A 25,651-nucleotide genomic window follows, 5' to 3' on the forward strand; every position below is an offset into this window, starting at 1 on the left:
TTTCATAATAATAGATTCGAGACTAGTTATGTTGTGGGTGCTGATTCATTGAGATCGTGGCGGAGACTTGCAATGGAAAAGTTTATGGACGATATGGAACAAGAAATTGAAGATGAAGATTGTCAAGATCCGAATAGTATTCAAGAAGATAGGAAAAATGAAAGCAAAGAAGGTGAACGAGTAAAAGAATCAGGAGAGGGAGAAGAGAACGAAGTTATAATTTATTTCAACGAAGATTTACTTTGTGAGCATGGTTCATTGAAAACACCAGATTCAACAAGAAAAATAGTACCCCGCGAAGCTTGGACGATACTTCGAAAATACTTTCCAGGATCTAAGGAGTATCCTATTGGTTCCAGCTCATGTTCCATTTGTGAGGTATTTTTTCAGAATTATATTTCAATAAAAATGAAATTATTTTAAATTTTAATATCGAGGCATTTTTTCGTTAAGGAAAAAATGGAAAATGCACAGAAGGCAAAAAAAGATGATAAAATAAAAGCCAAACAGCAAAAGGACGAGTTAAATGATTTGTATCATGGTAGAAATAGGAATGAAATATTAAAATGTGAAGACCCAGAGAAAGCATTTTATATCGTGGAGAAGGGATTTTTGGACAGTTGGCGTTCTTTCCTTCGGTGAGTTTATTGTATATTTTTTTATACAATTATATTTTTTCAATATGTATATATATACACACACACATAATATAATTATTAAGAATGAATAGAAATAGCTTATTTTTATTTATTTTTAATAATTATGTTCATAAGCAATAGATAATTTCATTAAAATGTCTATTAAAAATAGATAATTATTTAAATTTAAAATATCCGCCAAATTATAGATCGAATTATTTCAATAAAACGCCTCCAGATGGTACTAGTAGGTCTTTAAGTATTCTAAAAAGATTCTTATGATTTTTTTATTTTTAATTGAAAATTTTATTAATAAATTATTTAATATGATTGCAAATATTATTTATTTATTATTGCTTTTATTTTGTAATCATATATTTTTTTTAATTTTTTTAATGAGAAATTTTATATCATATTTTTATTTTATGGTGATTTTAAAAGCGCGAATTAACATTTCGTAATTTTTATCAAGATTTTTACATATATATTTATATTATTATTATACTTTTTTATATTTGATTAAAAATATTAATATCTTTTATAATTTATTAAATTGATGTGTAATTTACTTTGTTAAAATAATTTTTATAATTTAATTATTTTATATATATATAATAATTGTCGTTTGAGATTAGATATTTTGCGTATAGATATTTTTTATAAATTATTTAGCGTGTCTTAAAAACGTAAAAAAACGTTAATAATTACCTAAAAATTTTTCACTTAAAAATCAAATTTTTTTATTATTACAAACAACAATAGATAAGCTCCACAAAAACACATTCCACGTGTCTTCCATAAATCTGAATACAATCAATAACATCTTTATCGTTTCTTTTTGTTACAAGCAAATATAAAAAAATAGAAATAAAAGATAGGAATAAAAAAATGGAAATAAAAAGTTAGAACATATTTTTAATTATCTCAACAATCTCAGAATTCAACATTTATATTCACTTCTCAAACTTTTATTTCTTCTCTAAAATCATATTTGAAGAGAATCATATTAATTTTATATCGTTTTCAAATCCATGTTGTTGAATCTTGGAATATTCGAGTATATACCTTACAACATGTTAGGAGAATCATAGAAGGGAACATAGGAGAAAGAAAGAGGGTGAAAGGAGATGATAGTAGGGGACGCATTAACGAGCTTTTCCTAATTATGAGAAAAAACTGGACTGTACGATTAAGGGCTGCGCTGCTCTTTCCCTCATACTCGTACTGTGGATGGTGGGCCAGGAGAGCAACGTGGAAAACTAATTGAAACCGCCTAACGACTCGCCGGCAAATGATACATCAGCCTTGAGGAAACTCGCCCTACTGTCTTAATACCGTTTCGCCTTATTCGACGTTCATCGGCCACCGAGCAATTTCGTCTTTTTCTTTTCCTTTTCTGGCTCATTTTTGGCAACGATATTCGAACGATATTCCCTTAAGCTGGATTCAGGCTTATACAAATTATTTTTTCGATTCTCGTTATTTGTTCGATTTTCATAGTTGTTCATAGTAAATTTGTTTTTATAAATTCTCTTATAAAACCACTATATAAGTTTAGTTAGTTATCAGTGTGTTATTAATTTTGCTGAAATTAATAGCAATATTGGCAATATCGTTTGCAATATCGTTTGCTATCCCAAAAGAATATAATTTACATTTCGATCGTTAGATCAGATGATGAAAGATTCAAATTAGATTCACTAATTACGTATAAGTCTCTAATTTATAAATTTAGCTTTGTTTGTTTTTGTGTATACATTGTTCATCAAACTATTCCTCCTATCGGAGCAAGAAACGATAATAATAATCCTATTTTTAATTTTTCCAACTGAGATCAGAGAAATCAAAATTCTAGAAGGGCTCTTCGAAAGCAGTTTTTTCAAATTCTTCGATCGAGGTATGGATATCATGTCTCATTTTCGTATAATTTAGATTTTTCTCGAAAGAAAATTTGTTTATACAGTGTAAAATAATTCTCTCGAATCGTTGTGCTCAAAGTGTCACTTTTGGTCAGGATGAAATTAAGTCTGCACGAAAATTGGGGTTAAATCTTTTCTGACACCGATGGAGAAAGAGAGGGGGGGGGGAGGAAAAAAAAAAGCTTTTAATGTTTGGACGGATGTTACAACGCGCGTGGGATGATTACACGTACGCTTTCTCTCGGATGCTCAAGATTGACGGATTCAAATTTGCCTGGGCTTAAGTCCACCGGGTTCCACGGTTCCACGGACAGCCGGCTAAACTGGGATCAACCCTTTGCGCGGATTACAGCGTGTGTCATGTCACGCTTGATTTCGGTACAGGCGAAAGGGGTGTGAAAACGAGGAACAAGTGGCCGTCCCTCCTCTTCGCCGTGTATTTAAAATAGCACAAGAGACGAAGGCTAATTAACCGCTTATAAAAGGATCGCGATTATCGATGCAATTAAATTTTAATAACGCTCGATTATTATAACGGCCTTTCGAATTCCGCGACCATCTCTTCGATTTTTTTTAATCGCCATGAAATCTCAAGGATGTAAAAGAATATTTCAAGGATATAACCACTATTTGAAAATTTACGTTTCTCGTAAGAAAATCGAGAATCCCTTATCGCCTTTCGCCGCGCATATTTCAATTAGAATATCGAATTAATTCCACTTTATCTTCTGTAAAAACGATCGAAACGATGATGATAATAATTCGAAGAATGCCGGCAGAATTTTTACTTGGCATTCCACGCTCGAAAATGTTGCTCCCGATTCATCGTAGATGCTTCACCCTTGGCCGAGGAAGGGAAAAGGTGGAAAATATTTTTCATACATGGACCGAGGGACCATTGTCTTTTCTCCTCGTGATTAATCCTTCGCACTTCTTTTTTTTTTTTTTGGTAATTATCGAGTTCCCGTGGATTCCTTCTCGGATTCCACGCCAAAAGTTGAACACATGAAAATTTATAATCCCTCTCACGGAGTATTTTTAATCGCGCGAATATTATAACAGTTTCTCTGTTTCGAGTTTTCCAAGATTACGAAGAAAGTGATTAAAAGAGAATCGAAAAGGAGACTTCATTCGTGGAATTAAATATTCCATGTTGCATCGATACATTATTTTCTCTCGAAGGAAATATCTGGCCGAGGATGATGAGAATAATTTTCGTCTCTTAATTGAAAAAAAAAAAAAAAAAAGAAAAGAAAGGAGAAAGAAAGAAAAGATCACGCGTGTCGAATGTTTGAAATCGATTTGATCGAACATCATCCTTTCGATTTCGTTCGACATCATCGTTTCATTTTTCGATTAGCAATTAAGGAGGGGGCCGATTTAATCGATTTCGTGAAAGCAGGAAACTCTCCGCGTCTCGGGGAAAACAAATGGTGTCGCGGATTGCAATCTGTTCGAGTCGCCTCCGAACAAAGTCCTCCGCCAATCCGTCAACGTCACCTGGATGGATCTGCGAAAGGATTAGGTATTTGCATAGACGATCGCTCAACTTCTATCGAGAAAGAGGGCTCTTTTCTTTTTTTTTCCATCGGCGTGGTGGTCGTTAAGCTTTCTCGCGATGCATCGCGACGAGACGGGATGGATCCTCTTTAATATAAAGTTTGGAAATGTTGTCCTTGGCGATGGAAATCCATCGAATCAAATGTCGTCAGTCGACGAACAATTTTTTCATCATCGAAATGCTCGTTTCAAAGACGAAACGATTAGATTCGCGCGAACGAGAAAGAGAGTTCGATTCTTTCTCTCACGGAAAGAAAGAAAATACTTGGAAATCCAGGAGGAAACACGGCGGAAAAAAGTGAAAGAAAAAAATTGATTATTCGAATCGAGACATGTTGGGAACGATGGTGAAAATGATGAAAAGAGGCGGCTGGAGCTCCGTTAAATAATTATTAATGATGATCGGGGCGAGAGCGTGGCTCTGATCGTGTTGACACTGCATTGTAAGCCTCAGACAATGCTCCGCGGTGGCTTTCTGAAGGCTGTGCTGGGCTTCCTCGATGGAGGAGATGGCGGCGCGGAGGGCACGGTCCGTAATTAATAACTTGGAATTGATTAAGGTGTCAGATAAGTCCATGGACTCGGTCGTTTCCCATCTCCTCGCCTCTCTTTCCTCATCGGCGCGACGCGTTACGATATGATTAATAATTTCGAGATAACGCCACCTTCGTCCCAGCATCGTTGTCCCTTTACGAGAGTGGGGCCGATTACGGCCTCATAAATGGCTAATTACTCCCACCCGTTCTGGTCCACCGTTTTCTGGTCACTTTCTGCTCTTAAGAGGGGAGGACGCGAGATTCGAGACGTTCCATCACGTCGATTTAATTTCCATTCGGATTTTTCACGTTTCGAGGTTAGATTCTTAAAGAGAAAATTTCACTAGGATTCTTGTTCCCAATTATTTTCTTTGGATTCGAACTGATAAGAATCCCTGATTCAACTATTCCACTTTCGATTCGGATTTTTCACGTTTCTCAAAGAGAAAATTCTTTAATTTCATTGGAACTCTTGTTCCAATTAATAGCTTTTGAAAAATTTGGATTCGAGTTGATAAGAATTCCTGATTCAATTATTCGATTCGAATTTTTCACGTTTCGAGATTAGATTCTCAAAGAGAAAATTTCTTTAATTTCATCGGGACTCTTGTTCCAATTATTAGCTTTTGAAAAATTTGGATTCGAGTTGATAAGAATTCCTGATTCAATTATTCGATTCGGATTTTTCACGTTTCGAGGTTAGATTCTTAAAGAGAAAATTTCACTAGGATTCTTGTTCCCAATTATTTTCTTTGGATTCGAACTGATAAGAATCCCTGATTCAACTGTTCCACTTTCGATTCGAATTTTTCACGTTTCTCAAAGAGAAAATTCTTTAATTTCATTGGAACTCTTGTCCCAAATTTAGAAAAATTTGGATTCGAGCTGATAAGAATCCCTGATTTAATTATTCCACTTTCGATTCGGATTTTTCACGTTTCGAGGTTAGATTCTTAAAGAGAAAATTTTTTTAATTTCATCGGAACTCTTGTTCCAATTATTAGCTTTTGAAAAATTTGGATTCGAGTTGATAAGAATTCCTGATTCAATTATTCGATTCGGATTTTTCACGTTTCGAGATTAGATTCTCAAAGAGAAAATTTCACTAGGATTCTTGTCCCAATTATTAGCTTTTGAAAAATTTCGATTCAACTATTCCACCGTCGATTTCGTTTCGATTTGAACTTTTTACGTTTCGAGGTTAAACTTTCAAAATTCTTTAATTTCACTAGGACTCTTGTCCCAATTATTAGCTTTTGAAAAATTTTCTTTGGATTCGAGCTGATAAGAATCAACTGATCAAGCTATGCAGCCAAAAGAGTTGTCCAGCAATCTTCGTTAAAGATTTTCCAGAGTTTATGGAATTATTCTCAAAGCTTTCCGATTTATGCTTTCCTATCACGGATATCCAATTAAGTTTCCTAATCTAATTTCATCTCGAGAGTTGTACTTTGACTCGAGAGTTCAAGTTCTTGCTCTTTTGTGTTAGACAAGAATAATGAAATTATCGCAAATGCCAATTTTCAATTTGCCGGTATCGACCTACTCGAATCTATTCGGCGGAATTTTTGAAAAAAAAAAGGAATTATACCAAATAATTCCTCCTCTTTCTCATACCCTATTCACAATCGAGCACTCGTTGCGTCTGGATCAAGATTTAACTTCAGCCAGGATGGTGCCGAACAAATTCCGACTATTTTGCGTATATTTGGCAGAGGGGTGCCGTTTGCACGGGGGAGAGGAGGGGAGGGCACGGAAGGAAAACTATAAATCATTCGACGAGGCGTGCTGCGTGCTGAAGAAGAAGGGACATCGGGGGTCGATGGGGTTGGTAGTCGTCGTGCATCGAGTCGCGAAATCCAACTACCCTTAAATAAGTTGATTCATTGCAGGAGGCCTTCTGCGACCAGCGTAGACGCTCGAAGCAACAACCCCCTTTTCCCTCCCCCTTGGAGCCACTCGACACTTTCCTCCGTCTCCTTTCTTTTTTCCCTCCCCTCCCCCGATTTCTTTCCTTCCTTCCGCACCTTTCTCCTCGTGATACATGGGCGAAGAGATAGCTTAAACATCGGTTATTCTCTAATTTGTCGTTTCCAAACGGAATTGTTGAGAAGGGGAAAATAAGAAGGAAGAAAAAGGGACGCGAAGGAAACGTTCCGATTGAATTCGATCGGAGTGAGCGATGGGTCGGCGAAACGCGTTATTTTCACTCGGTTAAGACTAGCTTCATAAAATCGTGGATGTCGATTACCGTCGTCCCGGAGATAGAGCTTCGCCCTCCACCTTCTCCAGGGGGGAATATCAATCAGGGAGGGATAGCTTATGGAACGACGTAAACGAATTTCGAACCTCGATATCTCATCGAGTTGAATTTCTCGAATCGACGACTACCACTCCTCGCTAAGGGGATGAATAAGGGAATGAATAAGAGAAGAAGGAAGATTTTTGACAAAGATTGAACGAAAATTTGAAAAGCTAATCTAACATTCTTCTTCTTCTTCTTCTCAGAAGAATCGGAAAAGGAAGAAATGTATCGCCGGTATATCCGATTCTTATCGAGCTGAAGACTCGTGTGGAAAACGAGAGAGAGAGAGAGAGAGAGAGCGGTCCTCGAGAATTTCTAAAACGGACGAAAGATTTGCGGGAAATTCGATGGCGAGCGAGGGTGGATACGTTTTATCTTTCCTCTCATTAAACGCTGCCAAGAGCAAACCTTGAAAACCTAATGAACTCGGGTTCCAGAGAGACGTCTCTCCCGCCGATCTCCCGCTTCTTCTCTGCCTCGAAACCGATGAAACAGCCGGGAAACGTAGAAAAGAGCCGAAAGCGAGGCGAGATGGAGAGGAGAAGAAGAAGGAGGAAGAGGAAGAGGAGAGAAAGGAGGAGAAAGACGAGAGAGAGAGAGAGAGAGGAGAGCTCGAGCTTTGCCCGAGCACTGATGATAGTTTTTGCTCGGCAAGATTTTTTGCCACCACCCCCAGTAGCCACCCCCGGGGGTGGATGATATATGACCGCCCCCGAGACACTGGCCACCCCCCGGAGGAGGAGGCAGAAGAGAGAGAAAAAGAGAGAGAGATACATCCTGATTCCGGAAGAATTCCTTATGTACGTGCGCGTGCATTTGTGTTTCAAAGCGGCGATCGTTAGCGCCGACGAATGGCCGAATTTATGGCCCGCCGCTTTTCCAAATCGGTGGTAACGGGTATTTGATTATTTTTATCAATTATACTCGTTTCATTCGTTTTTTTTTTAATTTTATCGAGGAGAAAGATGAATGATGATTTTGGTTTCGAAACGTTTTTTTTCGCGATCTCGATGAATTTCTATTATCCGTCGATGATCTAGTTTCCCGTTTCATTTATTTTCTCCGCTCGTAACAAAACAAGCAAGCTTTTTGGAATAAAAGTATAAAATAGTTTCTCTATGAAAGATGGATCTTTAACATTTATAACGTATTGTCTATTTCCATCATTCCCCGTCGAATATTTTTTCTATAATAGTTATGCCAAGTTTGTGTTTCGACAATCTTATCAAACATACCAAAATTATCATTTTTTCCAAAAATTTTCGTTCCATACAAAATCTTCTCTTTCAATTTTGTTCCATTTATTCTTTTGTCGATTAATTTTAAGGCACGAAAGATGCGATATCACCATTTTACTTTCCAAACATTTTCCTCTCTTTTAATCCCCCCCCCCCCGGTATATACTTTTCCAAGTGTATCCAAATGTATCCAATTTCACGATTCCAAAAAAAAAAAAAAAAAAGAAAAAAAAAACAAATCAAAGATCCCCTCGTTTTATCGTAAAACGTAGAAACGCAACATCTCTCTCCACTTTGTTCCAAAGTTGTACGCGTACGCGTCGCCGTGTGCGCGCCAATAATTTCGAACGCGTGATCGAGTTGTCGAAAGGATGGAAACAGCCGCGAAATTACCCGTTCATCGGTTCGATTTTCACATGGCGGTGGATGGAAGGCACGTTCGATCGAGGGTCGATCGTTGGCCGCAACGGTGCCAATGTAAATAGACGGTGGGCGACTGAGCATGGCCGGCCGGCTAATGTTTTTCGTGGTGTATCGCGGTAGCCGATGGTCACGCCTGGCGTGCAAGCTACGCGTGTTGCTCCCTTGATCGGGAACGCTCGATCGGTTTTGAGAAATCGAGCAAAAACGGGGCGCAGGCGGTGCAACGATTCCCCGCCTGCCCGCCTCTCGCCGCAACCTCGTTTCGAGAAACGGCCGCATGCGATATTTTCCCGGACCGCTCTCCATTCGCTCGATTGTTCTCCCGCCTTTCCCCCCCCTCTCTCTTTCTCGAATCTTGTCGTTCGACCGTCGGTGTCTCGATTGTTGTTATTATTATTATCCGAATCGTCGGCGAACTTTTGCTCCTTGAACGTTTGAAAAATTCCCTCTTTTAAAATCGACGAAAATTTTTTAATCTCTTAAATCGAATAGGTTTCGTTCGGAGAGGAATTAAGCGGGTGGAAGATATATCGAGATATATATATATATAATATATATAAGATACGGAGATCAAGATTTTTCTCTTCCTTTCTGTTCGAAATCGTTGTACGTCATCGAGCGTTGCCCGAGTGAATTCGATACCAGGAGGAGAATCACCCTGTGGTCAGTCCAGTGGTTACCAATGGTTATTTTGTACGGAATCATTCCTGCTCATTATCTGACCACTGTGACGTTTTCTGGAGTTACCTTGCCCTCGAGTTGCCCAACTACTTCCGTGAACTGTAATCCGAATCTCCGAATGGTGGAAAATATCACTTTGTTGGTCGCATCTTCGTTCTAAAAAAAAAAAAAAAAAAAAAAGAAAGAAAGCAACGAAAAAGAAAAGAAACTTGCTATTTGCGAAAAGGAAAAGCGATGAATTTTCTTAAGTGCTCGATCTTTCTTCCTTCAAAAATATTCCTCTCTCTCTCTCTCTCTCCCCCTCCAAAAAAGACAAAAAAAAAAAAAAAAGAAAAAAGAAGAAAAAAAGGAAACAAACAAACAAAAGAACCTCGTCTCGTCTCGAAGACGACCACGTTCTCGAGGGGAGAGAGATGGATAAAAAGATTCTTCTCGCACACGCTTTTAAGATTCCTCGAACGTTTGAAGAAAGGGGGTGTTGCTCCACCTTTGGAATCGGGGGGGTTATCGTCTCGATTTTCGAGCCGCCCTCCTCCCTCCCTCCCTGCTTACCAGGATCCAGGGCGGCCGGCTGCATACCGTGATCGTCGAACCATCGTCCACGGATTTCGTTTTTACCACGGCAAAACTCTGCCGGCCGATCTTCTTGTTTGCCCGGGGAGGAGGAGGAGGAGGAGGGAGGGAGACGAGAAGGTAACGTTCGGATAAGGAGAGGGGCCCGGGACTAAATTTACGCCGGCCTGTTACCGTAGTTGACCGCGGCAGGATGTCGATTATCGATGCTTTTTGCCAACATCCCTCCTCCTCCCCTCTTTCTCGAGCGGAACGCATAATTAGCTTTCGTTATTCTAGCGCGTACCCGCCCGATGACAGCGATTCATCGACGACAACGACGACTCGATCGTCCATCCGGACACCGCCTTCTTGCAGCTTCTGGCCAGGAAGTTGTGAAATCCTTCGCGGAACGTGCGGTTTGCGTTTTTCCTCGCTCGATTCGGTTCGTGATAAGATTTCTGTTGTTTTAGGAGGCCTCGATATTTGCTCGAGCGGCGCTTTTGTGGGACTCGATCTGGAAATCTCGTTTGCATCCACTCCTCGCGAATAATTCCAATTTCCGTCGGAAATTGTTCCGTATTTGTTCTTCGTATTTGAGTGTGTGTATATATATATATATATTTAAGAATAGATCGATATCTGGTCAAAAAAGTGTGAAAAGATCGTTTGGACTCTTGGCGACGAAACGATTAATTTCAATTTCCAAGATTATTCGAGTATATATATATATATATATATAAGCAAGTTGAAATTGTTCTCCAGAGGGTGGAGAAGAGAAATGAAAGAATAATTTAAGAAGATTCGTTTCTGCGAACGAATATCTGGTCAAAGTGTGGAGAGATCGTTGACCGCGTAGCGAAACGATAAAATATGGAATAAAACGTGGAATAGGAAATTCGATGGAAACCCGATTACGGAGCCTATTGCCAGGCCGCGTTTCATTATGATTTAACGCGGTGTGCATTCCAACCGAGTTCACGGCGCGTTTGTTGTTCGAAAAAGCGATCTTCCTCGAGGTATTCACAAAGTTGGCTCGTAACGAGGCTTCGTTAACGGTACGGGAGGCAATAATCGGCCGAGTTACAGTCAACCCGCATTCCACGAGTTATTGGCGTGGTGGATGATAATCACGGTGGCCGAGGAAGCCGCGGATTCCTCCAAGGCTTCGCCTCCAAGGGAATCGTGATTTTTCCACGGATGGACGCGAAACATGGAGATTCGAGATCGATTAATCGCGTTGCGTGGGGAAAAATTGAAATGGTAGCCGAGACCGCCGATTCGAGGCGACCTTCGTTAAATAGCCTCGCCTTGACGCGATCGATGAAACCAGCCGAGCTGAAAAGTAGACACCTAGGGCGAGGATCGAGAAAATAAATTAAATAATAGTCGGAATCGCGATTTATATTTTCAAAATTTTTCCAAACTCTAATTTTCCTCTCAAGAAGATTTCTACTTCGAAACTTTTAAATTCCACCAACCATCTCTTTCCTAACTAACGAGAATAAAAATTCTAAAAACAGGCTAAACAGGCGAAATCGCATTGCCCCGCCACGTTGAAACGCCGTATCGCGGCAAGGAAAAAGAAAAGGTGGAGGAGAGAAGTGATCGCAGATCGCTTTGGGGTTCGGGATAACGAGCCGGATGATTTACAGTTTATTCTTACACCTCCATTCCACGAAGGGAACCGAGAGGACTCCTTTTAAATTCGCTCCCGTTGATGCAACTGGTCGTCCGTCGTTTACTACTCTTCCTCTCTCTCTCTCGTTTCTCGTCATCCCACGAGTCCCCTTTCTCCTTCTTATTTTCTGGATGTCCCGCGGATGTACCGAGCGCAACATTGTTTTTCCCCCTCCTCGACCATCCTCCTCTCTCTCTCTGCCGTTTTCCTTTTTCCACCACGTGTGGTGGTGGACCGCGCCACAATATTCCCCTTTTCGCTCCATCCCTCTATCCGTCCTCTCCCTTTCCACTCGTAATGATCGCAACGCTTCGATGCACCCGGCTTCAGAAGCTGTGCACAACAGGAGGAGGAGGAGGAGGAGACCATCCTCTTACCCTCTCGCTCGATTGTTACGTTATAAATTATTATATCGCGTTATTACAGCGGAGGAGAGTGGCTCTGGTGGTTTCTGGCCGGTTATCCTCTTCCTTCCTTTTTTTATTTATTTATCTGTTTTGTTTTATCTTCACTGTATCTCGTCGAAATCGGTGGGGAGAGAGAAGAGTTTCGCGCGTTTGCGGGCAAGTTTGTTTAGGGTGGTTGGGAGACGGTTCGAGTGTGACTAGTTTTTCCACACTGTAAAGGGGAGAAGGTTTCTTCTAGCGGATTATGAGGTTTTTAGGGTTGGGGGGTTCGTATCGAGGCGGAAGAAGAAAGTTTCGAAGAACACGCGGTTTGGAATATTACAGTTGTTGTATGAATATTAAGTGAATATTTATGCTGCTTTAAAGAGAGAAGCAAAGATTGAAATACCTAATATTTTTCTTTAATAATAATCTATTGACAAAGATTGGATTATTTATATAAAAGTGATTGAAAATAAAATTACCAAAGATCACGGAAGGATAGAATGGATGACTGGGAGAACGACACGACAAGTAACGGAAGTACTTATGCGACCATAAACGTGGAGAATTCCGGGGCTGCGAAGTCTTTGCGGAACGAAAATATCGGAGGAGGAATCTTATTAACAACCTTCTTCTCTAAATTCGCTTTACGCTTGAATTTCGTCGCCGTACACGATCGAGTCGTTGCGAACACTTCTCACTTGCCAAGCCACCATTTCCTTCCTTCGATCGTTCCTCTCTTTCTTTTCCCAAAAATATCATAGCAACAATATCAAGACTTCCTTCCTTCTAACTTTATGGAATCCATCGATAAAAATGTCGAGACACGGGGACCGGAAGTGTCCTCGGGCGATCCTCAGTTGCACCGCGAGAATAGAATCCGGGAGCGTTTAGTCAAATACCGTGTCGGGAGGAGCGGTAAATCAGGGAAAACCTGGGGACAGTCGTGAGTTCCCTTCTTCCAGGCCGGAAGACAAATGTCACGGGGGTTGTGGAGGGGGGGAGGAGGGAGGGAGGATGCATGGCCTCTCCTCGTGGCGGTAAATCAAGGCTTCGGTGATATTAAAAGGCCGCTTATACGCGAAAACACAAGATTTATTTCTGCTGAAAGGAGAAGAGATCGGTGGCAAGAAATCGGTGTATATACGGGCGGCCAATCAATGGGCAGGGAACGGGACGAATACGGGATAAAATGGAAGAAGAAGAAGAAGAAGGACCTTGGCTATCCGAAGGGAGAAAAAGGGGAGGAGAGAGAGAGAGAGAGAGAGAGAGAGAGAGGAGATGGATTGGAAAGTAACGAAACGGCGGGAGATGGGGGAAAAAGAGGAACGAGAAAGAGCCACGCGATTCAAGAGTCGAGAAAGTTTGACGTTCGGCGCGGAAAGAGGAGGATTCCTGTGGAATTAGAAGCAACTTCTTTGCCCCGAGGCATCGAGATTCGATTAAAGTAGGCTGATTTGGTTCGTTACGTTTTTGCCTCGATCGTGGAGATGCTCGCGAATCTTGCTGCGCGCGTTTGGAATTTATTCAAATTCGTTCCCGATGCGAAAATAGAAGAAGAGAAAGGGTGAAGATGAAGGCGGAGGTATTATTCAATAATGGTATTTCGAGCAATCATTCGTCCGAATACGAAAGGATTGCGACACGAAATGAAAAGCAAAGAGAAAGGGAAGAAATTCGGAAAAGCGCGAGAGAATCGATACGAAAGAATGGAAAAAAGGAGAGAAACACTTTGGGGAGAATGAAAATAGAGGGAAAAAAAAAGAGCGAGAGCGAAGGAAGAAAAGTTAGGAAGGAAGGCACGGTTAGGATGGGGTAGGTTATCGGGGTGTCGGGATGAGTGAAACGGAGAGGATTCACCCCCTGTTTCGGTCGAATAATCGTGTCCTCCTCGTCGAAAGCGGTTTGCTCCAGCTAATATCGAACCATCGCCCACATTCAAAGGGATGTCGGCAGGGAAGGAATGGCATTGTACTCGCCCTTCGAGGGCGATTCTTCCTCGAACCGTGTCACTTTTGACGTTGCTAATGAAAAGATCGTTGTATCAAGGAATACGCGTGAATCGAGGGAAAAAAAAAAAAAAAAAAAAAAAAAAAAAAAATTGTTATTCATCCTTCCTCCACTTTCTCCATCCCATCCCCGAAAAGATCCATTAATGGACCGTTGAACCGCTCGCCTTCTTCCAACTTTCTAACGTAACCCGACTTCAAGTACCGACTTCTAGTTCCTGTTAAAATACGGTAATTTCTTTCTCAAGCGAGTTAAACGGATACCGTCCAATTAAACGTGAATTCGAGTGGCAACAATTCGAATGACTGGCATACCAGACGAGACGTCGATACGTCTCGGATATCCTCGTGATCATTGCGGTTTACATGATCACTGCGGTCGAGATATCATTATTCGGTACCGGTGCGTAATATCCTGCTCTATGCACGAATGAGTCTGGAGACAACGCGATCCCTCTGGAACGCTTTAATCAACGGACAGATATCTCCTCTCTCTCTCTCTCTCTCTCTTTCTCCATCAGAGAAAACAACACCTTGGAAAGGATGTTCTTTGCACTCTGCGCAACGACATAGAACGATTTCAATTTCATGCTCCCAACCGTATTAAACCTTCCGGTTGCGGCATGCTAAATCGCTTTTCCTTTGACGATCGTACCTTATTTTTCCATCCACAGAGAGAGAGAGAGAGAGAGAGAGAGAGAGAGAGAGAGAGAGAGAGAGAGAACCTTGATCGCGATGGTTTATCGAACCTGCTTTTGCGTAGACCTTGGTGCGTATTGGCTGATATTGCGTATTAACGCGTTATGTCTTTTTTTTTTTTCTCCTTTTATTCCTGTCGTATCGTGCATACGTGGCGATCAGGAGAAATTGTATAAACTCAAAATGGCAAGTGTAGATGGAGGGAAGGGGGAGAATATGAAAATATTTCACGCAGAAAATAATTGGTCGGTTACCGGACACTTCAAGTATCGCTTATAAATATTTATAACACTTGCTCGGGCAAAACACGATCTCGCAAAATCGAAGGCGATCGTGTACGCAGTTTGAAAAACATTTCAGGGATCGAGATTTCTATAAAATTTTAACGCGAACGAAGATCTCGCGAAATTTTCAGATTCTTTTTCGAGAATTTTTATTATTCGGAGATTAGGAGAGGCGCTCGTTAAATTCAATGAAAAGTCTCGTTTGAGCGAGGAGAGAAGGAAAAAAGCTTATTAGAAGATCGCATAAGGTAGTACACCGCCGCCGACCGAATTATCGAGGAATTTCCAAACGATTTCCTCGAATCGTTTCTCTCCCCTTGTAGTGGCCGTAACTACCCCCTTGCACCACGAGTTTCTCTCGACTCCTGTTTTCCTCTTCCATCTCCTGGGAGTAATAATCGCTGTGGACCGGAAAAATTCCGCGACAGAAGTTAAACAAAGCCTCGAATGAGAAATAAAAAAAAAAAAAAAAAATGAGAGGAGGAGAGGAAACGCGTCTGGGAGAAGAGAGGAAGAGAAGGAAGAACGAGACACGGAGAAACGGAGCGAGAGAGAGAGAGAGATGGTGGTTCGACTGTAATAAGGGTGACCAATTTTCCCCTCACCCCCTTTGCATCCCTCTGTTCGACTGTTTGAACAAGGCTCATAATTAATACGCATATTCGCTTCTGGAAAACCCGCTTGGGGGCAGGGAGACATTTTTTCTTTTTTTTTTTTTTTCAAATCCTCCACACAACGGATATTTGCTCTTCCTCGCGGTGTCCTCGCGGTTTCCTCTCGAGCTTCCTGCTTTCGTACCTCTTTTTTCGACACGTTCTCACGTCACCCTCTGACCCGTGGATTATTTAGAATCGATAATAATCGATCTAATTCGATCGATCTCGACCGAGCTTTCTTGTTTCTCGCGAGGAGGATCCTCGTTGGGCGGGAATTTGATTTTGCACGAGTTTCGAATACGAGTTTGTAAGAGGTTTGTATCTTTTGTAGCGATGTATAGAGAATCCTTTCACGACACGATTTTTCGTCAATTTATCTTCGATCACGCGAACCAAGATCACGCGCTTCCACATTCGATAATTTTTCGATAACGCGTAAATTAATTAATTCCACCGCGAGGTTGAAATTAATTTAAAATTCTGTGATACAAATACGATCTAAAAATTTATCGAAGATTAAAAAAAATTTTCCTTCTTCCTTCCGTCTCTGTTCGAAGGAACTTTTCCTAAAAATGAAAAATTACGATTCACCCCCTCTCCATCTCCCAATTGTCTCCATTCGAATATATCCAGGCTAGATTTTCCACGAGACTTCTACCTCGATCGCTCGTACCTGGCTCGTTTCGCGGGGGATATCCGTCTTTAAGAGCATTATCTGGATGGTGGACGGGTAGGGGGAAAGATGGCAAAAACCGTCCGCCCCCTCGTGGTATGTGAAAAATGATGCACAACCCCAATCCCCCGACACATCTCCACCCCGGGAATGTCCCGAAGGAAGCGTTCTCCTCCTCGTCGTCTTTCTGGTCCACGAGCCGAAAGACGTGTCACGAGGCGAGGTTGCATTATTCGAAACGATTAACTGGGTGACAGTCTTCGTAAAAAATAATCCTCGAAATATATTTTTAATTTATAGCCCCGAGGATTTGTCACGCGTATTGTCGATCGAATTGTGAGACGAAATCTTTCTTTTCTTCTCGATTCATTTATTCATTTAGTCTTAATTTTTTAACGTCTTTTGAATTTAATTTAACATAAGATGAGATAAGATTCCGTTTGATTTTTTGCCAATTTTTTCAGGTATGCCGAGGTATTCTCGAAAACACCGCCGGTTGGTATTCGAAACGGTGTCCTTCTCTGCGAGCCGCACAAAGGATTCCTCTACTCGCCTTCCATTAACAACGAGCTGTGAGTAATTTCTCCCTTTGAATTATTATTATTATTATTATTATTATTATTCTTCCTAATAAATAGTAGAGATTTCATCGATGCGGCAAGAAAATCGACGAGGCAATTGACCCTTTCCACTTTTTATTTATATTTAAGAAGATTTCCATTACCAATCAAGAGTCCTTAGAATGTAATTGTATTATACATATATTTATATTATTAAATAATAATAAAAAAAATCTAGGATGACGCGACGTACGAGTGCAAAGGGTTAAAAATTTTTGCCTCGAAATTTTTGGACGAAAGCGAGAACTGTTCGGAACTGTTTTTTTTTTTTTTTTTTTTCTTTTTCAAAGTTTCACCCTCGATCACCGTATTATAAAGCGAGAGTGCGTGATCTCTCGCCACCACTTTCTTATTTGCCCATCCCCCGTGAGTGTGACGTGATGGATACACGAAGATGTCACCAACACGCCCCCGGGGCCAACGTGGCAATCCACCCTCTCTGACCATTATGCTAAACCATTGTCCACTATCTGCCTAAGATAGCCGACGACTCAAGTCGTCCGTCTGTTCGTCCCCTCCTCTATCCTGCACACCGTTAAAAAATCATTTTAACCCTCGACCTTTCGACCTTTCGCCTTCCTTCACGCCTTCCTCTCTCTCTCCATACTTTCCTTCAACGAGTAATTCTTCACGATCACGATTGCGAGATGGAACAAAATTTATTTACAAATTTTTTTTCGATTATTTTTTTTTCTCTCGAGATTAAATCTTTCAAAATTTTCCAATCGAAACACGTTTCCAATATTTCCGGACAGAAACGATGAGAGAGAAGATTTAATAACGGTTGTTGAATAAAGTTAAGTTGGATAAGTTGTTTCGATAGTTTATTGCTCAAACGCGTAATAACAATCGGAAATAACGAATCAATTATAATTAATTCACTGATTCGAGAATTTCAATAAACGATTGCTTAAAGTAACTTTATTCAACAATATTTTTTAACCAGTTTTCCAACTTTTTCTTTTTAATGCCCAATCCTGACAAAATCGATATCGATCTGAGGTTAATTATTCGATCTGAGATCCGACGAGATAAAAAAATTAAACTGTATTGAAATTGTATTCAATAATCGTGATCTCGTTTCCAGGCTTGTACGTTTTCTTTTTTTCTTCTCTCCTCCACTTGCGACGAGGATTTCTCCGATTCCCTCCCTTTTTCTCCGACTCTCCTCGATGCATCCACCATTATTCCGGCGTTAGGCAAATACACGAGGAGAGACGACAAGCTCGTCCGCGTTGTTTTTTGCCTCGTGAAAATTCAAATGAGACCGCGCGGCATATTGCGTTGAATCGAAATTAATGTCGCGCAACTAATTATCGGCTGCTGGGGAGAGGGAGAGTCATCATCGTATCAGCTGGTTGATGCCTCCCCGTTTCATCATCCCAACCCGCCCGTTTTCGAAATCGATTCGATCGTAAACCTCGTGGAAAAATTTTATCCAATTTTATAGAAATTTGTGAAAATTATTTTTTGAAAAGTTTCGATCGATGTTGCAAAAAGCGTGGAGAATAGAAAGATTTTGAAAAGATCGAGATCTTCGTTTTTCCCCCTCTCCAGAATCCTTGCAACATATTTCACATCGACGAGTAACTTGAAACTTCCTATTACGCCTATTTCTAAAAAAAATCGTTTTCTCTCCGAACGTTGAAATCTCTGTCTCGCCATATACTCTTCGAAATCGACCTTTGAACTTTTCTTTCCTACGAATTCCTTCCTCCAACTCTCTCCCCCATAGAGATCCTATGAAATATGTGAATGAAAGGATCGATGGAAAGGTAGATTTTCGAAAGCGTTATCGATCATCGAGAGGGAGGCGAGATGGCGGCTGGTTCAGCGCTGGAGGTTCAGGAACCACGCCAGGATCGGGCGAACAATTGCGGGGCAAAAAGCTGGAGCCGGTGAGCGGCAAGAAATTTCTAATTTGCGGTATAATTAAGGGAGACGGGGCAAAAAGCATCACGGATTCTACACCGTTGTCGGAAAATCGCGAATTCCACCTTGCGAGTACTATACCCTCCCACGCTACGCCCGTTTGATTTTATCAACCTTTCCCCGTTGTAAACTCTGGTGGTGTGTTGGATAACACCGTTGGATAAATAACTCGATCGAAGATTGTTTGAATATGAATAACGAAAATAATGGGGGAAAGAAAAAAAGAGAAAGAATGGTGGAAATAATTGCCACGGGACACGCGACTTCTTCTCCGTTTTTCCGCGAATTATCCTTCGATTTCCGCGACACGATGGGGCTTTTTCACGAGGCTTTTTTTTTTGGGATATTTGAATATCGAGGGGCGAGAAGTTTTTCTTCTATTATTTCTTTTTTTTTTTTTTAATCGATGAAAGATGAAAGAAAGAGCGCGAGCACGATGAATTTTTGAATTTTTGAACAGGGACGATGTATTGAATATTTGTCGCAGGTTTACCATCGTGACGGCCGAGGAATGGGCGAAATTGATGCAGTTTTACGACGTCGATCACACGATCATCATCAAAAAGAATAACACCGATCTTCAAACAGAGCCAAGTAAGTGCAAACGTTCTTTAAATTACTTGTTACAGAGAAGTTTCAATCAAATAATTCGATCGGGTGGATACTTTAAATAGAAGTAGGAAACGACTTTTGCACTGCTTTATCCGTTCTGCTTTTTAACCTTTGATCTATATATAATATCGATAAAGAATAAGAAGAAGAAGAAAAAAAAAAACAACTAGTAAATTGTATTCCCTTATAGAAAGTTGAAAGCGTTCCGATCTTAATCGCACACTCGGCCTATTATTGCTCGCGAATAAAATCAGGAAAAGGGAAATCAGAATGATAATATTCTCGAGAGTTTTACTTTTCCCTCTCAACTAATCGAAAAATTATTCCTCTCTTGTCTTCGAGTCTTTATATAACACTCTTGCAGCATCCATCCTTGGATCACTCTCTCGTTTACTTTTTTCCTAATGTACTGCTACTCCAATTGGAATTGATCGTTCGACGATAATTCTCATTCCGTCCATAAAAAATTAATTATTCTCGATAACCTTGGAGAATTTTATTTCATCCAATATAAATCCACACTCTCGAAAATTATTCTCTCCTTCAAACGAATATTACGTTAGATATGATATGATTCTCACTTCGCTAGGAATACTAGAAATTATTCTCAAGAACTCTTCATCCCGATGAATCGCAACGTGAAAAAGAAAAGAGAAGAAAACGATCATCATCGCGAATCGATCTATTACGATGTATCGCGATAGAGGTCTGTCAATTTCCTGGTCGTAGATACGAAGACTGATCGTGCAATTAACGGCTTTCTCTTTTATTCCATCCTGGGACCGTTCGATCTTATCGGCAATTAATTTTCGTACGATTCCAGTGGGGTCATTATGTAAACGATCGTCCCTAGGCGGATCGTTACCAATGCTGCTCCCCCACGTCTCTCTCTCTCTTCTTTCTTCTTTTCTCTTTCATTTTCTTTCCTTTTCTTTTTGCCCCTATCAATCTCGTTCTCTCTATCGATGCACGTCTAGCTCGATCTAATTATCGGTACGCGGTCTAAGCGCGTGTACGCGAGGCGATTTTTCCTTTTTCCCATTTTAACTGGATCTCTCAATACGTCTAGGATTTATTTGTGGCTTAATCGGTAGGTAGAAGGCTGGATACATTTCTCTTCGCCACGCGAATTTCGCGTTTCCACGCAATTGAATCTCTCTCTCTCTCTCTCTCTCTTCGATCCGGTTGCGGAATTTATTTGCGACTTAATCGAAACGAGGAAATTGTTGGACAGTTTACAGTGAAATTGTTTAGTTTCTTTTTCTGTTATAATGTAAATGGATTGCAAATAGGGGCAGGAATTTACGCGTGATTGATCCGGATTGGATTGAGATCAGACTCGATGATGGAATTGAAATCGTTTTCGTCCTTTTCGTTGTTTCTTTCTTAAATTGAACATGGTGAAAAAAGAAAGGAGGGGAGGGATAAATCCGGAGGTAAAAAGAAGATTCGATTTTTCTTCGAATATTCAGAACAGCAGTTACATCTATTTGTTTGTCGCGCGAATAAATATTCACGCAATGTGCGTGAAGGTGTGTACAACGGTCCTCCCCTCTTCCCGAGGAATAATGCCAGAAGACATTAGCCACCGATTTACATAAATACCCGTGCCACGTTTGTTTCACTGCCATCCTCGATCCGGCTTCTCCGCCAGACCCCAAAGTGTCTCATTATAATTAAGAAGTATCCTGAAAATTAACCGACAGAAAAACCGGTGCCGGTTTAGGGAGATGAGTAGGTGGTGCCGGTCCAAATGGGCTTCTAAAAGTTTCTCGCCCTTCATCCTCCTCCATCCTTTCCTCTCGTCGCACCAACCAATTTTACGATCCTGCGAATTTTCACTCTCACTCCTCTTTCCTTTCTTTCCTTTTGCAAAAGTAATTCAAATTTCTTCGAACGTGTCATTTCTTCTCATTTCCATTTTCCTTCCAATTCTCGAATACTGGAGATACTCTATTCTTAATCGTTTTAAAACGTTTTCATTTTTTTCATAATTATATTTTCACAGATTAATACTTTGCAATATCTGTTTCAAACGACGAAACGATCATTACATGACAGGTATTTAGAGGTATTTTCAATTACATACAATTCCTCTCATAATTATATTTTCACAGATCGATCGGAATATTTTGTAATATCTATTCAAACGACAAATCAATTTTCCTCAACTCGAAATCGTCACATCGTAGTAGTTTGAAGGTGTTCTATTCTTTTTTTTATTTTTTTTTTTTTTAATAATTACAATTTTGCGTAATATCTACTTCAAAATCAATTTTCAAATCAACTCGAAATCACGAGAATGAGATACAATTCCTTTACTTTCTCGTAATCGCATTTCAGAGATTCGATCTGTGAATACTTGGAAACGAAGGGCGCGAAACAAAAGCTATCCCTTTAAGCCAGATCAGGTTTACGGGCACGCGCAAGCCCACTTTGTCGAACGAGCGATCCCTGTCTCCTAACTGGCAGGCAAATTGAGTCCCGAAGGTGGCACCAGGGGGATCTTGCGGACCGATGTTCGCGTCGTTTCCTTGCGCTGTTCGCTACCTCTCGCCGTGTCTCTCGCGTCGGTGAGGGCCCTCTAAACATCCCATTGTCTTGTCCGTCTCTCGGTCGCGAATCGCCGCCGATTTTTTCCCACCGACATTTGTCAAGCCTCTGCCTCGCCGCCGCCCGATTTGAATTGCAAAGTCGTCGATGGACCGGCGTCTCGTCCGCCCGGGATATCCAACGGCCGGATCGCGGATCGCCCAGATGGAGATGTCGTTTAAGGGTTAAAACCGTGATCTTCCCTACACTCGTCTCTCCTTCATCTACATCCACCATTGATCTTCCTTGCTCACCCTCTTCTCCTTTTCCATTCTTCGAGTATCCAAACTTTGTTGCAAGTTTTCTCCTTTGATCCCCAATTTCGCAAACATATATCTGTCACCTATTTCCATCGATCACGAATTTTCGCGATCGTACGCGTTTGAAATATTTACATTGCAAAGTTCAAAATTCCCTGTCTTTCCTTCCGATTGCAAATTTCTCGAACACTCGCTCAAACTCGAAAAGAGACGAAATTGGGATTCCTAGCTCGTTAACGATCGATCGATGTCGTCGATTCCGTTAACGATTCCGCGCGAAGGAACGTTTCCTTCCCCTGGTAGATTTTCCTGGAGCGGTGATGGTGCGGATGCCCGTAGGGTGGTATTCAATCGCGTCACCTCCGCTTCTGTCAACCGAGGCCTCCCCTCTCCCTCGAACGATCCTCGGGGTTGTCGAGTGATTGATACGAGGTTGGACGGTGGCTAATGTGCCTTCGCGACGAGGAAAGAAACGACGGGGAAAGGAAAGACGCGCGGATCCCTGGAAGGGGAGGCCTGGACCACCCTTCGGGGCTTTAAGAGCGGAACGATCGTCCGGCGGAGGCTCGTTAGTCAGGGCCGTATCAGTCACCGAGAGAACTACCTCCCCCTCTCTCGATTTTTTGCCCTCACTTTTCCTCGTGCGGACGCGTGCCCTTAAAACCAGCTAAATTCTCTGTTTGTTCTCTGGACTCGTGGCCTCCTTCCAGGGGTGTGGAAATCCTTTCGACCAGCCGTCCCGGGATAATCCTTCGTCGACATTGCATCCTTACGACGTGGATGCTCGTGTGAAATCTTTTCGCCTCGATCCTTATATAAGCGTTTTTACAGACCGTACAATTGAACGAATATGTGTCCTTTCGCATATAAAATGTATAAATATAATCTTTCGTCGGTCAGGCCAATCCTTTCGCCTCAATTGCACGATGCTTATAAGTGTTTTTTACAGACTATACAATTGAATGGAGTGTGTCCTTTCGCACAAGTGTATAAATACAATCTTTCGTCCTTTCGCGTCAATCGCATGATGTATGGACAGACTACAATAGAACGTGTACCGTAATTTGTGTCGTTTCGCGTGATACAAAACGAAACGGTAACTAATAAACCGAACGAAAATATTCGATCTCTGAAACGGTAACAATATCCACTCAGATATCGATCATCACGAAAAAGTGACGTTCAATCGAATTTCATTTCTCGACCGAGCATTTTACCGAAATCTGTCTCGTCTTTCTCTTAGTGCTCACCATCAACCTCGCCTTCGGGATGGATGGATCTCGACTCGATTAATTATCAGTTATGGATGCGCGCAAAAAAACGTTTCCAAAGGATCTCTCCTTCTCCACCGCCCCGTTGGCTTTTGTCTTTTCTTTTCTTTCGCTCGTTCGAAATCGATTTCCGGGAACCGGGGGACTTTTCAATGCAATTAAAAGCGGAGAACGGGCACCGCGGTGTTTCGATTCCTTGAACGACAGTCGTAAATATCGCTTAGGCGCCAGCCGGTGCCACAAATCAGCCGCGCGTATGTGTGTCTCTGCCATCGCGGTGGCCGCTGCTGTATCGCGCAAAACCTAGAGAGAAACGTTCGTTCGTCGGACGGCGTAGGTCGTTTCCCCGGTTTCGCCACGGAACATTGGGGGGGGACTTCTCTCTCTCGCTCTTCGAGCAACGCTCGATCGACCGTTGAACAGAGGAAGACGGCCTCGAATTAATATTCGGCCGGCGATTTAGATTTAGAACACGAATTTGCTGATTAGTTTCTCTCTCTCCGCGGACGACTGTGCGGCGCACCACCACCCGCTCCTCCGTAAATGCACGGGGAGATTCGAGCGAACCTTACTTACTTACCCCTGGAGGGTAAGCTGTAAGGGGGGAGGGGTCAAACAGGAGGGACATTTGTTAGACTTCCCCTCCGTGCGCGACAAGTGCGCCGGACACGTCTTAATATATGCATTCGAACACGACTTTACCACTTGTTCTCCGCCGGTGGATGGATAACTGTTGGAGGCGAATGAGCTTCCAGTGTTATTCTTCTTTTTCAAATGAAGGAAATTAGAAGAAGGGTTACAATCGAGAGGTAACCCTTCGGAAGGAATTCGTGTTTAAAGATGAATTTTCTCGAAAGATATACGCGATCCGACCGATTAGACTTGTGGATTAACGAAGGACGTGGCTGTCAGTGTGGCAGGATAGCCCCGGTAAGGGAGGAAGGCTCTAAGTGAGCTTTATCCTCGTTTTATCTTGTTTTCTAACCGCCCCTCGATCTCGACTGTTAGGACGAGCATCGGTCATCTAGGCGCTCCATTTAATCCTGCTGGAAAAGAACCCCCCGTGGCGCGGAGACAAGTAGGGATATCCTGCGGAGGATAAGAGGGAGGAGGAAGGGGAGAGGTGGAAACCGGCGGGATGTCGCTAATTCGACCCTTCGAATGAGACTTGACCCGCTCGACTTTCTCCTAGTCCACTTCCACTTTAATTTACGACATTATTTTCCACGAATCTTTTTAATTGTCCGTGGCTAATGCCGCCGTTTAATACGACCTCCATGCGTATCTTCAACGCGATGATAGATCCGACCGTGGTAAAATATTATCCTTGGATAATATTTGGGAGACGTTGATCATCTCCAAGTGTAAAATTTAGTACGTGTAGTAACGATGCGTTAATACGACATATTCGTGGAATATGTTTGAAGAGATATCGATTCGATGAAAGCAAATATAAAGAGCGATTTAATCTATTTTCATCTCTGTCACGTTCTGTTGTCACATTTTTTGCGTAGATAGAGATATCTCGCTTCGTCTCTCATTTAAATCTAAATAATTGCTTAAATAACAACTAGGCTTCAATTTTCGTATACCAATTTTCCGTTTATTCTTAAATATTCTCGAAAAGCGGGTTCTTCATACGCTGCATAAAACTTGGCGAACGCGAAGTAAACGTCTTCGATTTAATCCCCTTTTTCGTGTCGTACCACACGACAATTCCGTATTATTCATCCCTGCATTTTGTCCCTTCATTTTATCTTAAAAACCAAATACGTTATCGCACAAACATTCGTGAACGTAATGAGAATACGAGAATACGTTTAAATCAACTGGAAAACGCGATTTATGTTTAATTAAACGGGGCTTCTTTTTCCCATACATTTCCAACAATTCCAATATTTATCCCTGCATTATAAATTTCCTTAAAAAAAGAACCGCTCGTTCACGTTATCGCGCGATTGCATAAACATATTCGTAATAAAATACAACGTCTTTTGAGAATGCGAAAGCGTTTATCAATTTAATTGGGATTCCTCTCGCAATTTTTCTCGATAAGATACATAAACAAATTTCCTGTTCATCTCTTCGTTTTATTCTCCTTGAACGAATGAAAACCAACAG

The 25,651-nt window shown here is 41.4% G+C and overlaps 1 protein-coding gene across 2 annotated transcripts in view; it reads left to right on the forward strand.

The window, feature by feature from the left end:
- The window catches only part of LOC100868578 (ubiquitin carboxyl-terminal hydrolase 48), a 65,497-nt gene that overhangs the window by 3,460 nt on the left and 36,386 nt on the right, over positions 1-25,651 (forward strand). For both annotated transcript variants that reach the window (XM_086908569.1, XM_086908568.1), the window contains exons 10-13: positions 15-378; positions 454-638; positions 16,708-16,815; positions 19,283-19,389. In XM_086908569.1, coding sequence (XP_086764695.1) covers positions 15-378; positions 454-638; positions 16,708-16,815; positions 19,283-19,389 — 764 coding nt within the window. The remainder of the gene's footprint in view (positions 1-14; positions 379-453; positions 639-16,707; positions 16,816-19,282; positions 19,390-25,651) is intronic.

The sequence above is a fragment of the Apis florea genome, unplaced genomic scaffold, assembly GCF_048593485.1.
Source record: "Apis florea isolate Af1SG1 unplaced genomic scaffold, ASM4859348v1 contig_3081_pilon, whole genome shotgun sequence".
Taxonomy (NCBI): domain Eukaryota; kingdom Metazoa; phylum Arthropoda; class Insecta; order Hymenoptera; family Apidae; genus Apis; species Apis florea.